The sequence below is a fragment of the Capricornis sumatraensis genome, chromosome 5, assembly GCF_032405125.1.
Source record: "Capricornis sumatraensis isolate serow.1 chromosome 5, serow.2, whole genome shotgun sequence".
Taxonomy (NCBI): Eukaryota; Metazoa; Chordata; class Mammalia; order Artiodactyla; family Bovidae; genus Capricornis; species Capricornis sumatraensis.
Genome location: NC_091073.1, coordinates 86,930,983 through 86,948,862, shown reverse-complemented (window position 1 = coordinate 86,948,862; position 17,880 = coordinate 86,930,983). Strand labels below are relative to the sequence as shown.

The 17,880-nt window shown below is 38.6% G+C and overlaps 1 protein-coding gene across 2 annotated transcripts in view; it reads right to left on the bottom strand.

Moving 5' to 3' along the window:
* Positions 1–17,880, bottom strand: part of VPS41 (VPS41 subunit of HOPS complex) — a 197,803-nt gene that overhangs the window by 28,450 nt on the left and 151,473 nt on the right. For both annotated transcript variants that reach the window (XM_068972619.1, XM_068972620.1), the window contains 6 exons: positions 16,141–16,270; positions 14,377–14,492; positions 12,915–12,971; positions 9,942–10,003; positions 9,034–9,115; positions 6,890–6,982 (listed from right to left, as the gene is read on the bottom strand). In XM_068972619.1, the coding sequence (XP_068828720.1) occupies positions 6,890–6,982; positions 9,034–9,115; positions 9,942–10,003; positions 12,915–12,971; positions 14,377–14,492; positions 16,141–16,270 (540 nt within the window). The remainder of the gene's footprint in view (positions 1–6,889; positions 6,983–9,033; positions 9,116–9,941; positions 10,004–12,914; positions 12,972–14,376; positions 14,493–16,140; positions 16,271–17,880) is intronic.

Here is a 17,880-nt window from a genome sequence, read left to right as displayed (position 1 = left end):
TAGGTTCCCAGTATGCTACTGGAGATCAGTGGAGAAATAACTCCAGAAAGAATGAAGGGATGGAGCCAAAGCAAAAACAATACCCAGTTGTGGATGTGACTGGTGATAGAAGCAAGATCCGATGCTGCAAAGAGCAATATTGCGTAGGAACCTGGAATATCAGGTCCATGAATCAAGCCAAATTGGAAGTGGTCAAACAAGAGATGGCAAGGGTGAATGTTGACATTCTAGGAATCAGTGAACTAAAATGAACTGGAATGGGTGAATTTAACTCAGAGGACCATTATATCTACTACTGCAGGCAGGAATCCCTCAGAAGAAATGGAATAGCCATCATGGTCAACAAAAGAATCCAAAATGCAGTACTTGGATGCAATCTCAAAAATGACATAATGATCTCTGTTCGTCTCCAAGGCAAGTTATCCAAGTCTATGCCCCAACCAGTAACGCTGAAGAAACTCAAGTTGAACGGTTTTATGAAGATCTACAAGACCTTTTAGAACTAACACCCAAAAAAGATGTCCTTTTCATTATAGGGGACTGGAATGCAAAAGTAGGAAGTCAAGAGATACCTGGAGTAACAGGCAAATTTGGCCTTGGAGTACAAAATGAAGCAGGTCAAAGTCTAACAGAGTTTTGCCGAGAGAATGCACTGGTCATAGCAAACACTCTTCCAACAACACAAGAGAAGACTCTACACATGGACATCACCAGATGGTCAACACCGAAATCAGATTGATTATATTCTTTGCAGCCAAAGATGGAGAAGCTCTATACAGTCAACAAAAACAAGACCAGGAGCTGACTATGGCTCAGATCATGAACTCCTTATTACCAAATTCAGACTTAAATTGAAGAAAGTAGGGAAAACCGCTAGACCATTCAGGTATGACCTAAATCAAATTCCTTATGATTATACAGTGGAAGTGAGGAATAGATTTAAGGGCCTAGATCTGATAGATAGAGTGCCTGATGAACTATGGAATGAGGTTCATGACATTGTACAGGAGACAGGGATCAAGACCATCCCCATGGAAAAGAAATGCAAAAAAGCAAAAATATTCACATTATTGAAAAAATTATTAATATTAAATAACTCACTGAATGCCTTAATGAAGCTTCTCTGGTGGCTCAGATGGTAAAAAATCTGCCTGCAATGCAGGAGATCAGGGTTCAATCCCTGGATCAGGAAGATCCATTAGAGAAGGGAATGGCAACCCACTCCAGTATTCTTGCTGGAGAATTCCATGGACAGAGGAGCCTGGTGGACTACAGTCAGACAGGACAGAGTCAGACACAACTGAGCGACTATCACTTTACTTCAGTGCCTTAATGAACTACTTTTAATTGGTTTAAATGATACTTAGAAATGAAAACAGCATGGTGGAATTTGCTTCTGTAAAGTACTAGGATTTGGTAAGAAGAAAAATCATGAGAGAATCAGGAATATAGTTTCAAGTCCAGTTTCTACTCAAGTATCCCCTGGGAAGGATGGCAAGAGATCAGAACAACAGGCTGTGTATTTTCTATTCAAACTGCAACTTTCCTTCATGTGACCATGACTACAGTTTGATCTGTGAGATTTGGGAAGGAGATTCACTCAGTAAAGAGGACATATTTTATAAAACCACTGAATCACAACATTAAAATATTCTCTGAATCAAAATGATACTTTGGATCAAGTACAAAGGATCAAGTTTCTGTCTTCTTAAGACTCTGTAATTTATAAGATTAAAAGAAAAAAGTCCTGACAAGATTTCCACCCCAATACTAGCAATTCTCAGTAGCCTTGAGACCAGGAATAATTCTATTCAGGGAAAGATGAAAGCTTGGCTCCTTTTTTATTTTCCTGATTCAGTTAATAGCCTTGCAGCACTGCCAACTTCTAATGAAAATAAGACAACATGACCGGTCACACTGCATGATTAAAGACGAGACAAATCCAACATAAACTGAAATAAACACTTACAGTATTTCACATTAGGCTATTCTCTGCTTAACTGATTTTAGGGACCTCTGATTAAATATGATGAAAAATACTGAAGGAATTACCCTGAAGCCTTTATTAATAATTAGAAGACACAGTTATCAGGGAGCTATTAGGATCCAGTGGCAAAGTAAGGGAATCCCTTGGTGCCCATCACAGAAGTAAAAGGTTAAGGACTATTCATTAAATGAAATGCCACAAAAACCACTCTATTTTTAACATGCTTATATATCTGTTATTAATATTATAAAGCAAAGCTTAACTGCTTAAATAATTCTGGTGGACTATAAATTAAAAATTAAATTTAAAAATTTTAGTAGAAACTTCATACAAAGAAATCCTGAAGCACCAGTACCTTCAAGAAAATACTTTTAATTTCATATATTTAAATTATATTTCTTATCAATGTTTAAAAAATGATTTTATTTTTGGCCGTGCTGGGTCTTTGTTGCAGGCTTTTCACCAGAGGCAGAGAGTGGTGGTTCACAGGCTTCTCCTTGCGCTGGCTTCTCTTGTTGCAGAGCATGGGCGCTAGGGTGTTCGGGCTTCAGTAGTTGCAGCTTCCGGGCTTAGAGTGCAGGCTCTATAGTTGCGGCTCATGATTCGTGGCATGTGGGATCTTCCTGAACCAGGGATTAAACTGGTGTCTGCTACACTGGCAGGCAGATTCTTTACCACTGAGCCACCAGGGAAGCCTTTTATATTTTTAATCTGACCTTTAGTACTATTTGGAGACTTCCCTGGTGGCTCAGATGGTAAAGCGTCTGTCTACAATGCTGGAGACCTAGGTTCGATCCCTAGGTCGGGAGGTTACCTGGAGAAGGAAAAGGCAACCCACTCCAGTACTCTTGCCTAGAAAATCCCATGGACAGAGGAGCCTGGTGTCCATGGGGTCGCAAAGAGTCAGACATGACTGAGCGTCTTTACTTTCATTTAGTACTATTTAGAAGCACAGAATTATCATCCACATTATATGTGATCAAGGGTTGCTACACAACACTGCTATCTGATCAACTCCGTGACAGTTTAATTCAAATCTAAACATGAAACTGAGAATGATGGGAGCTAAAATACGAATTACTTACAAGAGCTTATGACAAAGCCAAATTACTCATAAACTTCTTAATGACTAGGAAGACACCCTAAGTTCAGTTCAGTTCAGTTGCTCAGTCATGTCCGACTCTTTGCGACCCCATGAATCGCTGCACGCCAGGTCTCCCTGTCCATCACCAACTCCCGGAGTTCACTCAGACTCATGTCTATCAAGTCAGTGATGCCATCCAGCCATCTCATCCTTTGTCATCCCCTTCTCCTTCTGCCCCCAATCCCTCCCAGCATCAGAGTCTTTTCCAATGAGTCAACTCTTTGCATGAGGTGGCCAAAGTACTGGAGCTTCAGCTTTAGCATCATTCCTTCCAAAGAAATCCCAGGGTTGATCTCCTTCAGAATGGACTGGTTGGATCTCCTTGCAGTCCAAGGGACTCTCAAGAGTCTTCTCCAACATCACAGTTCAAAAGCATCCATTCTTCGGCGTTCAGCCTTCTTTACAGTCCAGCTCTCACATCCATAGATGACCACAGGAAAAACCATAGCCTTAACTAGACGGACCTTAGTCAGCAGAGTAGTGTCTCTGCTTTTGAATATACTATATAGGTTGGTCATAACTTTCCTTCCAAGGAGTAAGCGTCTTTTAATTTCATGGCTGCAGTCACCATCTGCAGTGATTCTGGAGCCCAAAAAAATAAAGTCTGACACTGTTTCCACTGTTTCCCCATCTATTTGCCATGAAGTGATGGGACTGGATGCCATGATCTTCATTTTCTGAATGTTGAGCTTTAGGCCAGCAAAAAAAAATCTATAATCTTTAAGTTATGCTTATTTCTTCGACTCACAGTCAAAAGTTTTCCAGGTATGAATCAACAAGATACCTTTAATGATATAGGATTTTAAAGTTTCTGGAAAAAAATAAGGGTTGAATAATGAATTGTAAGAGAGTCACACAAATAATAAAATCTTTTCTTATTGTTAAATTACATTACTTTAAAAAGAGGACAAGTATACTAAGCTTTGGTATTTTGAAATAAAGTTCATTATTCTTCCCATATTTTCACAGTACACTCACAATTATTTTTGGGGGGGGAAGGTGTACAAAGATGGAATATTTATGACAATTATTCTAGGTACTCAGAACATATTGGAAAGAAACAGGAACAGTCCATTACAAGTCTTTTTTCACTGAAGAAACCTTTTCCAATAACTACAGCCAATAATGACCTCTCATTTTTTCATATAACACATTACTCTGCCTGTTTTACATATTTCCTAGTTACTTGAAGCTTCTTTATACGGTGTCCCCAGTCTGTAAATCCACTGAAGGCTGGGACTGTGATTTCCTCTTGGATCCAAACGAGTACTCAGCCCAGTCCTCGACCATGGTAGGTTCTAAAGATGTGTTGAATTGAACTGAATAGGAAATAAATAGGAACCATGCTCCTAGACTGCGTGAGTTAGAACCTAGCATAAATGGCATACACCATTACCATGAACTCTTCTGTACAGATCTAGAAAGGAGTAGATCCAGGCTGGGAGGGACGATCGGATCATGACACTAGAACACATGCTAGTTAGAGAAGAACATGAATAAATTCTGTCCCATTAGTATGCACAATTAATAAAGAAATATTTTGTTCAATTTTAATTCGTACTAAAGCACTTAGTCCCTCCCTATGATAAAAATACAGGCTTAAAACAGTACAAGAATTACACTGGTGATGCAGGCATCGGAATGCTTGAATTGAACATATCTAGGAACACTTGGCTGACAGTAACTGACCAAGTCCCTGTGTTATTAAAGGATTACAATCTTAAAAGTCCCTTTAGATCTTAAGCTCTAAAAATAATCTCAGAGTGAGAATGTAGTATTTGCATTACTACTTCTCTTTAAATGGACTCAGTTATTGGTTAAAAAAGTGCCCAAGTAGGCACTCAAAACACAGTTCTTTTTCTCATGCCCTGATTGCCTCTTTCTATTTATATTAACCTTTCTGCAAGTTTCCGCACATTCGTGTGGGAAGGAGGAAAGTTGTAAATAAAGTCTTCCTTATTTTCAAAACTTAACATCAGAATGTGTGAAGGCAAGGACAACTTGTAACATGCTGTGAGGTACCAAAAATGAAAACAGGTCACTGGGTTAGGCTCCTAAACATTAGTAGGAGCTGAAGATGGCACCACTTTTATGAAAGACTGTGAAGGTTGGACAGAAGCTGGAGAACAGGAGCCCAGGTCTGCAATCTACCAGGGTATGGATCTTCCCAGCAGAACTTACCAGCCTTGTCTAGAACCTCCCCACCAGAAATCTCATCTTTCCCTCTGGTCAGAAGTAGGAGAAGGCTGAGTCTTTCCACAGCGTTTCGTGGAGAGCCTTATGAGAGGATCTGGCATATGATGTAATAATTTATCTGTTTATCTTTGGGGTTTGTCAACCTCAGTCCTGCTGACATTTAAGGACAGAATTCTTTGTCACAGGGAGCTGTCCTGTGCATTGAAGGATGTTTAGCAGCATCTTGCTGGCCTCTACCTACTAAATGACAGTGTTGCCAATTTCCCAGTCATGACAACTAAAAATGTCTCCATCACTAAATATTTCCGGGCGAGTGAGGGTGGGGCAGGGTGTTCGCCCTTGTTGAGAACTGCTAGTTTACATGCTTAGGTGTGACTGAGACTATGCTGCTGCTGCTGCTAAGTCGCTTGTCATGTCCAACTCTGTGAGACCCCATAGACGGCAGCCCACCAGGCTCCGCCGTCCCTGGGATTCTCCAGGCACGAACACTGGAGTGGGTTGCCATTTCCTTCTCCAATGCATGAAAGTGAAAAGTGAAAGTGAAGTCGCTCAGTTGTGTCCGACTCTTTGCGACCCCATGGACTGCAGCCCACCAGGCTCCTCCGTCCACGGCATTTTCCAGGCAAGAGCACTGGAGTGGGGTGCCATTGCCTTCTCCAGCTAAGACTGTGAGCTACTGCTAAATGCACATCATTTCAGTCACACCTGCATGCCGACTGCCTAGCACATTCCTGGAATACAGCAGGCATGAAACAGATTTTCCGAATAAATGTGTGTTAAAGGAACAACTTTAAAAATTATAATCCATTTTGGGAGACTTCTCTGACGGTCTAGTGGTTACGACTTTGCACTTTTACTGCCGAGGGCCCGGGTCTGATGGCCTGATTCCTGGTTGGGGAATTAAGATCTTGTGAGTCATATGATGTGGCTGGAAAAAAAAAAGTCCATTTTGGGTGCATGCAAACACCAAATCTGAATTCAAACCTAGGCATGCCTATTATATATGGCCATGGGCAAGTTATCTCTTTAATCTTCAGTTCTCTGTAAAATTGGATATTACTAGGCATAGTGTTGCTGGGAGTATAACATCACAGCAGGCAAGTAAAGTGCAGAGTATATAGTAGAGAACAATTTAAGTACTAGTTTTCTCCTTAATCAATAAGCAAACAGATCACTTCCAATTTCCTTCCTGCCTTCCGACTTCTCTGATCCTCCTTTGGCCAAGTTCTGAGTTTCAGAAAGTTCTACATTCTTCAGGGTAGTTAGAAGCATGGTTAGCAGATGCTATTCTATCCCTGAAAACCCCCAAATGGTACTTGATCCTTTTCCTTTAGCTCTATCAAGAAGCTAGCTTTAATAAATCTTCAGATTGTCCACAGATTAGACATTTTCTCTAACAAGGTGTACATATTTTTGTCATCAGAGTGTATGTCCCTCCAGTTTCATCGACCACACAGAACTGCAAAGCTGTTGCCTTTAAATCAGCTGCTTCACTGTGCTATTTCTCTAGATTTCTTAACATTTTCCACTGAGAACAAGATGACCATGTTAGAATGTCATACCTCATAATCACTTTCCAAAAATTCATGTAAGATCATTTCATAGATGAGTGGTTTCAGAACTGGATCCCCTCTTGGCAAATAAGGACTAATCGCCTAAGAAAAGAAAAAGAAAAAAAAAACTTTAGAAAGTAGCAAAGTAAAACTGTACTGCATGCAATAGGCAGCAAGTATAAAAGTATATATTTACTTTAAATTTTAAGGCAATAGAGTACTTTGGAAAAATATTACGAAGATAAAAGATTCAAATAAGCTCGTTTTATATTTTTAAAAGTACATATGGGGTGTTTACATGTATGAATAAATTTGAATCAAAAAAATTCACTCTGTTAAGTAAACTTTCTCTTTTCTTCTTGATGAATTAATGAAAATCTAAGTTATAAGACATAATGTCACAGAAGTTACATGACATCTAATCATGTTTTGAAATTAAGGGGAAATACATCTTGCGTTTTTAGCTTTTTCAGTGCTGTATTAAAAGTTTCCAATTTCCAAACACTTGAAAATAGCTCCACAGTACACCACCTTACCAATCACCATGCTCTGTCCTAGGGACCCACAGCTTGGGGCACTGTCCCCAGGAGCTCACAGCTTCACAGGGAAGATATGCTGATATCTAAACAGCCAATTGCGTGCTAAGTGTCTTGAAATAAGGAAGAACAGGAAGCTGTGGAGAGGTGGATCTTGGAGACTGAAGCAGAAGTGGCAGATGCCAGGAGTCTGTCAGGCAGAGGGAGAAGGGCAAGGGCACCCTTGCAGAGGGAACAGCTGGGTAAAGGCATGGAACCATGAGCACCCACTATGCACGCGGGGAGCTCAGCATGGTTTGGAGACGAGGCTCGAGAGAAAGCTGAGAGGGGCTCATGAAAGGAAATCTGGATTTGACACTTTCAGCAGGAGGGGATGAGAGGAACATGCCTATTTTTTCAAATAGCTAATTCCAGGTTGGGCTTCCCCTATGGCTCAGTGGTGAAAAATCTGCCTGCAATGCAGAAGACTTGGGTTTGATCCCTGGGTCGGGAAGATGCCCTGGAGAAGAAAATGGCTACCCACCCCAGTATTCTTGCCTGGACAGAGGAGTCTTGTAGGCTTGTGAGACCACGGGCTCTCACAAAGGATAGGACATGACTGAGCAACTAACATGTTCACTCTGGGTTAGGGTTGTCCACAGATCTACCAGAAGGCCCTTGTAAAAGCTCAGGTGGGAGTTAAGACAGTGATACTAGAAGGGGAGGAAAGGCCCAATCAATACTGATGATGTGAGACTGACAAGGATTGGCAATTAAACAGAAGGAGGAGGTAAGTTACATGTGGCCAGCTGAACAACTGCAGTTTTTAAAAGCATACTCATAATTCTAGGAGAGGACTGTAAAGGCTCACAAAAACTGAAAAGTGAAAATGTTTCACACATACCTACAGGCACAGGAACACTTTACTGATTAGTTTGGATGTTGCACACTAAATTGAAAGATTAAAGAAGTAAAATATCAAAATTATTTGTTGGAGCTACCTGGTCAAAATGTTTCGTTTATCTTCCAGTAAGTAAAATACTGGAAAATTCATTAATTATTCAGTACATGTGAAAAAAGCCTTCTGTGTATAATCTACTATGATTAGACCATACCTTTTTCCATACTCATTAAAAAGAACATTAAAACTTCATCTGAACACCGAGGGAATTGGAGGGAGATAAGAAAGTGAACATATCGTACATGTAATATATATGTATATATTTTATGCACGTAAAATATGAACCAGGCTTCTGTTTTGTAACTAATTTCTAAAAGCTTTTTTTTCTAGTGAAATGGTACTCGCTTCCCAATAAAGAGCTGATTACTACTGTCTTAATTTTATTTCCATTTCAATATTAATATTGTTGTCATTGTTGTTTAGTCACTAAGTCATGTCTGACTCTTTTGTGACCCCATGGACTGTAGCCTACCAAGCTCCTCTGTCCACAGAATTTGCTAGGCAAGAATACTGCAGTGGATTGCCATTTCCTCCTGCAGGGAATCTTTCAAATCCAGAGATTGAACCCGAGTCTCCTGCACTGGCAGGTAGATTCTTTTCTGCTGAGCTGCCTGGGAAGCCCTCAATATTAATATACTACATAGAAAAATTAAGAGTTAAAAATAAAGTTTGCTTACCTTAAGCTGTCCAATTTCTTTAAATTTATAAACTTCGTATTCCCAGAGTGCTGCATTTTTCCCAAGAATTTTCTGGCATTTGCTGGTTGTATAAAACATCCCAGGGAGAAAGAAAGTATAAATAAAGAAAATAAACAGAGACAGAATAAGCAGTCATTTCCCCTAGTGGTTTAGATAAATTACTTATCCCAGAGTTTTGACAAATTTCCATCTCAAGTGCCAATGAACATGAAGGTATTTATTATTGGTACTCACTTGACTGCATGTGAGTTGATGGAAATCAAGAAAATACAAAATACTTATACATAAAGATGAATCCCTTTCAGAAGACTTTGATAAGGGTTTTCCCAGTGATTTTTCTATTCTGTTTCCTACTTAACCAGATGAATGCTACTAGTTTGGGGACCCTTTATGCCCTGAAGAAATATCATCATACCTATAAGTATCCATTTAAACCAATTCTTTACTGGCTTTAAATAATGGACTACAAAATCAGGCTTTAGAACATCAGAATTCTACCTCGGTGCATAATGCGGAAAAATATGTTTATCTATGAATAAAACTTTGATTTACACATCAAAGAAACACACTTCCCTAAATCAGGGGACAAAACTGTAGGCCTGAAGACTATCTTTCCAGGCTGCCTTATAAAACTGGTAAAATCTCAGACTGTTCATGTTTTTTGACATCTCTTTCATTGAGAAAAATATTTTTCATTTGGTAAAAACGAGACAGTAGGTGGATAAATAACATATATCAATTCATTCTGTGATTAAAACTATTACTATTCAAAATTACCCATTAGAAAAATGTAAAAAAAATAAGTTGTAAAAAATGACTTATTTGTATTGCTAATATGGCTCAATTCTATTTATATTAACAAATAGTTGTGAAAACATCCTGATTACCGTGCTGCTATATCATACTCTCCTCTTGCCACCAGGTGGTTTATATACGCCAAGCCGATGTCCTAGGGAAAATGAAACGAAGGAATTTCCTAGTTAACTGGAACACATGGAGAGTGAAAAAGTTGCCTTAAAGCTCAACATTCAGAAAACGAAGATCATGGCATCCGGTCCCATCACTTCATGGGAAATAGATGGGGAAACAGTAGAAAGAGTGGCTGACTTTATTTTTCTGGGCTCCAAAATCACTGCAGATGGTGACTGCAGCCAGGAAATTAAAAGACGCTTACTCCTTGGAAGAAAAGTTATGACCAACCTAGACAGCATATTCAAAAGCAGAGACATTACTTTGCCAACAAAGGTCCGTCTAGTCAAGGCTATGGTTTTTCCAGTAGTCATGTATGGATATGAGAGTTGGACTATAAAGAAAGCTGAGCGCCGAAGAATTGATGCTTTTGAATTGTGGTTTTGAAGAAGACTCTTGAGAGTCCCTTGGACTGCAAGGAGATCCAACCAGTCCATCCTAAAGATCAGTCCTGGGTGTTCACTGGAAAGACTGATGTTGAAACCCCAATACTTTGGCCTTCTGATGCGAACTGACTCATCTGAAAAGACCTTGATGCTGGGAAAGATTTGAGAGCAGGAGGAGAAGGGGACGACAGAGGATGAAATGGTTGGATGGCATCACCTACTCAATGGACATGGGTTTGGGTGGACTCTGGGAGCTGGTGATGGACTGGAGGCCTGGCATGCTGCGGTTCATGGGGTCGCGAACAGTCAGACACGACTGAGCAACTGAACTGAACTGATGGAAAATTGGGTCTCAGTTCCTGAGTGAGCCATGACATTGGGTCCTATTAGCACTGCTGACAAGAACCTATTCATACTATACTTCAGTTTGCTTTATGTAATTATGCTCACTTCTTTCTCAGTCATATTTAAATATGCTTGTATTTTCACAAATTTTAGGATTCATAATTTTTTAAAAGTTACTACTTTAAAGGCTCCTAACCTGCCCTCTTCTAAAAAATGTGCTATAAAAGAAATCTGATATGAGAAACACAATCTAATCATTTCATGTTATCACTAGATATAAACTTGTTTCTTGTGCTTTCATCTGTAAAATATGAGTTATCTGTCTCTTCTACATCTCCGAGGATAAGCTGTAAGAGAAAAGAAATGACAGGACACCACTCGAAAGGGAAATATTCAACTTGACATCAACGTGAAAATGAAAAACAGGACATTCAAACCCACACGTTTTCTGATGAGGAAACAGCCTCAAAGCAGTGAACTGACTGGCTTCCCAGGACTCATGCTCATTCATTTATTCTACTTTGGTTCTGAAAGGATTTTGGGTGGCCTGTGTCACAGATACAGGGGACCTCTTATGACTCTTATGAAAGATTAGTTCCATGCAAAAGCATCTGCATTAGAAGCTTAACTCAATATATGTAAAAAAAATAAAGAAAAAAACTTAGATTTTTAAGTTCTACTTTACATACAAAAAAATCTTTTGTGGAACTTCTTCCTAGATGGCAGAAATGGTAGAAGCCCATTTCTCTCTGCTTGCCTTGTCCTAGGAAGGAAATATCCAGGCATGATTAATGTAGAGGACATGCCCATTTCAAGAGTGAAGGGAAATACCTAAAGTTCTTAGTTGATTCAACTTTACTTTAAGGATGACCATGTAGGAAATCATATTCCAAATCTGTTGGAACTACAGGATGAAGAAAGGGTGACTAACTTTATTTCTCTGAAAATCACAGATCACACTATCTATAGTGAGTCTACAGGTTCAGAGAAGAGATGCCTCCTTTGCAGAGTCAATTTCTCCAACCTTTGTTCCCTGTGTTCCTTTAACCTTAACCTGATTTTATCTCTTTCCCCTTATCATAAGCATGTTAAATGTCTTACACAAAATACCCAGGACTACCAAAAACCTGCCCATGATGTCATAGTCCGTACCTGCAGTCTTGAATCTTTTCCACTTTGCAGCCAGCCTAATAGTTTCTATTCTACTCGACTTCATCATCTCCTATTCACTTTCACTCTGCCAAGCATGTCAAGAATAAATAATACATGTACAGAAAATGTACTTGTCACTTTCATGTTACCAAATCCAGCGTACAACTGACTAGCTGAGCTCGTCTTAGTTTTGACCTGCTTACTTCAATATACTCTTGTACTGGTAGGACTACTCCATTTCTAAATAATTCTTCCTTATTCTCTACAATTTTCAATGAATAAGTTCCTGAGTTATTTTCTTTGTATACTCTTTGAGAATTAGGCTATTTTGAAGAATTTTAAAGAGAAGTTTAAGGTGGGAAAGTGCAGGCAGAAGGAATTCGCATTGGAACCCAAACAGCCACAAAAGACTAATGTTCTAATCTGCATTTGTCAACCAGGGTCCTGGGCTAGATGATCTCTAACGATCTTTCACACTCAGAGAGTACCATTTCTTTTCTGGCTTTCCATCTGCACACTCATTGTCACAGTTAGCAAAGAAATGGTCTTTTATTCACAATATTTTTCCAGAGTCCAAAATGTAATAAAAATGTATCTGATGTCCTAGATTAATCACCATAACAAAATAAACTGGGTCTGTTCTTATGGAGACATGGAAGCAATCTAGCTTTATGAAACTACTCTCTTGATAAATTTCATGATAATGTGATTTTACCTATGATTTAAAGTAACTCTGTCACATATAACTGGAAAGCTTTGTATTTAAAGGGTATTTATAAATCCAGTTTCCAAATTACCTAAGACTGCCTCCTAGCAGGTGTTCAAGTTTCTTGTTTACAAGCAGAAACTGATCTAATAAAATGAAATATTTTGACCTCACAGGCTAGAGAATTCAAGGGAAATAACTTCTCAAAATGTAGGAAGAATCTGTTCTTCTCAAATTACTTGCAGTCTTGTAACTTACTGAAAGGTAAAGTTACATTTCAAATAATAAAATTATATACTTACCAGAATCTTATGTCTTTTAATGTTCTTTTGGCTAATTTCAGCTGCCATCAAAGCTTCCTGTGTTTACAAAAGCATGACAAAGAAGGAGGGGGAAAAACGGGAGTGGGTAGGAGAGAAAGATATTGAGGTTATAAACAGTATATTTATTATGTTTTAAAGTTATGGGCTACATAAATAAGCTCCGCTTTCCCATGGCTTTTGCTTCAAGCACAGGAATTTTTAATGTTATGGTTCAGTGAACCTCACTGAATTCAAACTGAAACAAAAGCAGTCAACCAAAATGAAGACTTCTCTTATTTCCATGTGAATTCATTTCCACATTAGGATACTGGAATCACATTTCAAACACAAATTAAAATACAACAAAATCTCCTAGGTTCAAAGAACAACAACAAAACATCCATCCGTCATTCTAAATCTGTTTGTCATGTATTAACCAAGGGGCACTTTTCCTTTCTGAAACATAAAAAGTAGCCTATATACATACACATGGGTATAACTATAATAAGATTTTGAAAATCTCTGATTCTACTTTTATTTTATTAAGTTTACAATGATTAGTTTACCACAACTGTTTGAAACCCTAATTTATTTCTTTAAGAAGCTACTGGATTCAAAGCTATCAAGGTAATAAAGGTTGATATTTAAACCTTTAAATATCAGTAACAATAAAGTATCAATACTCCAATACAATATATGGAGTATCAATACTTGGACTCCAAAGAGTTTATATATTATCAACTGGTATCAATACTTGGATTCCAAAGAGTTTATATATTATTCAATAAAAACATTTCTTTTCAAATCATGTCAGGTGGTTACAAACCTGAAGCACCAGATAAATGGACTAACTAGCAGATAAGCCTCTCCAGACAGCTTCCCTAACTAAACCACCACAACAGTACTTTTGTGGCTATTAAAATAATGTTTTCCTTTTTAAAAAAAAAAAAATCATGATGGGACATTATCTACTCAAACTAGTCTGACCCAATACTCAATGAAGTGGACAACATTATTTTATCTAAAAAGAAAGTTCAAACCATCCTAAACGAGTATAATTTGATAGCTTTACTTCTACATATGAACTAAGCACAATATAAATGAACTAAGCACAAGATAAATTATTTCACTAAAATATTCAAATAGTTGATCCTGAAATACTAGCTCAATTTTATTTTCCTTGCAAAACCACCAAAGAAACACATCAGTAGGCTGGATTTAACCTACCCCCTCCCTCTGTAGCCAACTCTTCCTTCAGTGAACAGTAAAGCCAGTCCACCTTCCTGCCATCTTTATTCCCTCTAATTTCTGAAAACCATAGTGGAAAGTTATTAGCCTCCCACATATTATTAGCTTAGAGCATTCTAGTTGACCAACATGAAAGATTTATTACAAAAAATGCTTTTATCCTCTTTCTGTTACTGATCTGTCAATACTTTGAAAAAAGTAAAAGCAAAACTACTTCATATTTCTTCTTTTCAAGAAGCCAGTCGATGTGGTCATCTTGGTCTCGTTCCTTTGCTACAACAACATCCCTTGGACTCACGATGTAAAAGAGTGACTCCCCTTCCGAGTATTCTAGAAATAAGAAAAGAGAGGAACAACTTGGCTGACTCAATAGGAGAAACCTTGGCAGTGGTTTGGAGGACTTGGTTAGACTACCCAACTTTAAGAGTGAGTAGAAAACTCTCCTACCTTTGAAATAAATGTGTTTGGCTGTGTTTGAAGAGGGTGGCAGACTAGAGGTGAGAATGTCAGAATCTATTCCAGTGTTTTAAAAAATATTTACATGTAAAACAATTTGAAAGAAAAAAGAAGGAAGAGAAGGAGGAAGAAAGGAAGAGAAGGAGGAAGGAAAGAAGAGAAGGAAGGGAGGAGGGTGGGAGGAAATACCAAAAAATCTTTAAAAAAATAAGGAGGGCTTAAAAATTATGTTTCATAATTAACATTCTGACCTCAGTTGAAAGTGCTGAAGATTTCTGGTGTCTATTATATATAATTTATCTACTGTATATAAACTTTATTGATGGGCATTTACAGCACTGTTCTATTTTTACAGAACAATTACGCCCTACAGTTGGCGATAAATGTTTCCTCCTCATCAAGGTCAAGGCCATCTAAAGCATAAATGACAGATGCCCCAAGGCCTGGGGACATCATCTATCCTGCAGCATGTTGTGCACAATGCCGACGGTAAGGGTTTCCCGCAGAATTCAATTATAAAATCTGTTCAGAAGGGTTTCTAAGTGTGCAGCCAAGTTTGCTTTAAGGAAAAATACCTCGACTGGATGCATTCTCTTGTGAGTCATATTTGCTTTTTTCTAAGTCCAGAACAGACACTCCCATTTCCCAGTTGATCAAGGGCTTCATATAAGAAAACTCAGATATAGAATATTTCTTCATTTCTCTTGACCAAAATAACTGATAATACTCTCAAAACATGTTGTTTTTAAAGAAGGAAAGATGGTCTCAACAGCCAAAGCTGTTCTATTTTTTCATCAATGTATTTTTCAAGAAAAGAATGACACCAAAAGACCCTGATGCTGGGAAAGACTGAAGACAGAGGATGAGATGGTTGGATGGCATCACCAACTCAACAGACATGAGTTTGAGCAGGCTATGGGAGTTGGTGATGGACAGGGAAGCCTAGTATGCTGCAGTCTATGGGGTCGCAAAGAGTCAGACACTACTGAGCGACTGAACTGAACTGACAATACAGATGCCCCCGGTATGACTACAGAGTAATGGTTCTCCTTTTATTTCCAAGCAGGGACTAAATGTATTCGTTCATCTACTCGACAAATAATAGCAAAAGTCTAGTATGTACCATATACTCTTTCAAGCTCTGAGCATTCAACCATAGAAGGACAATTTCTCTGCCAACCCAGAGTATGCCCGAGTGATATGGCAACCACAGAACCAAGCTGCTTGACATCACTGTAAGTCAGGTGTCACATGAAATAGGACAGGAGACCAAATGTAAGAACAAAGACCACAAAGCTTCCTTACCTTGGTCTTGGCTCCATCTCTACCCCTCCCTTCTGCTCTGGGAACTCAAGCAAGTTCTCCAGCATCTCTGGGCCTTGGCGTCTTAATTTTCAGCATGTCCAGATTATCTCTAAGAGCCTTTCAGCACCTTAATTTAAAATTTTGTTTGTGCTACTCAGGTGAAGGGGAAAAAACAAATATAAGAAATCACATGAGTCAGATCCTTGATCTGTCTCACCTAAGTGATAATCTCTACATTCATTTTCCTGAAAGCCCCTCACGGTCAGAGCATCAGAAGAAATCTCTTCACAAGTCTCAGAAAGTGGCTGGATGATATCCAATCTGGGTCTGGCGCAGTATTCTCTTTCCTGGGGGAGGAAGAAAGGCTCATTGGAATTACATTTCTATAAATGATACAAATTAATTCTAGGTAGCCGTAATTAAATGCCTTGCTCTGATAAATCTGGCAGATATAAGCTCTTTTCACCAGCAGCTGTGGATAGCTTCAGCAGCGGTTTACTTTGACCTTTTGTATGTATTGTATGTATGTATTGTACTGGAGCACTGTACCACGTCAGCAGTCACGGCTGGCTACTGAACATCTGAAAGGTGACGACTATGACTGAGAAACTGAGCTCTGAATTTTATTTAATTTTCATTAATTTCAATTTAGACAACCCCATGAGGTTAGTGATTACAATTCTGGTTACTGCAGTTCTAGACCAAGACAGAAGGGGAAAATATGCTTTCATGAGGGCCTATGACAATTCCACTAGCTTAGTAGGTGACTATCCACAGATTACTCTCCTGAGTCCCTAAATCACCCTTGGGAAGTATTGTTGTTCCTCATTTGCAGAGGAATGAACTGAGGATCAAAAAATTTACTGAGGTTAAAGTTATGTAAGTAAGTGGTAAGACTGGGATTTATGGAAAAACTGGTACTATATTTGAAATCAAGTTTGTTTTACTGTAAAGCTCATGCTCTCTGAGTATTCAGCACAGGGGCATGAAACATATCCTTGGACTATTTTCCAAAGCAACAAGAGCTAATGCAGTGTGGCACTGGTACAGGGAATACAGATGAAAGAAACAGCATGAAAGAAGTCCAGAACTACCCCTGAATCTCCAAGGTCCCCCAATAAAACAGCAAGCCTCACAGATACCTTTGATCAATTCTGTTAGGTTAACTGAGAAACCATTAGGTTAACACTGCATCTCATATGTTTAAAGCATTCAAAAATTTAAAAAACAACTGTAAAAGGTCAACTGGCAGAAGAAAAAACCCCAGGGAATATGCAGGATAATTGATCAGACCTGTGGAGAAATGATAAATATCCTAATATGAAAACAACAAAAAGGAAAAAAACTGAAAGATTTGAATATTTTTAAAAACATTAACAGCTGTTAACAATGACAAAAAAATATATCAAAATTAGAATCAAAAACAGAAAAAAAGATTGAACCAAACAATGTTAAAAGAAAACCACCTTGCTAGACCATATAAACAGTTCCTTCATATCTAAGAAATCCATCAGCAAAGTGATGGATGAGAAATCTATATTCTCACTATCTTACAACTTTTGTTCTCTGGTCAAACAGCCCTGCTTATGTGTGAACTTCCAGGGAGCAGGAATTTGGTCCTGTTGACTTTTTTTTTTAAGTCTTTACTGCATTTATTACAACCCTGCTTTTATGTTTTGGTTTTTTGACTGTGGAATCTTACTTCCCTGACCAGGGATCAAACCCACACCCCCTGCACTGGAAGGTGAAGTCTTAATCTTACTGGCCTGCCACGCAAGTCCCTGGTCTTGTTGATATTTGATACTCCATGTGCAGCACCATTCTTAACACACATGTGCTTTATTAATGAATGAAAAAACACAAACAAACATTAAGGGAGCAGCTTCATAGATGAGGTTATATCAATGAGATGAAATAGGTCACAAGCACCATAAATAGTGATAGGAGACTGCAAAGC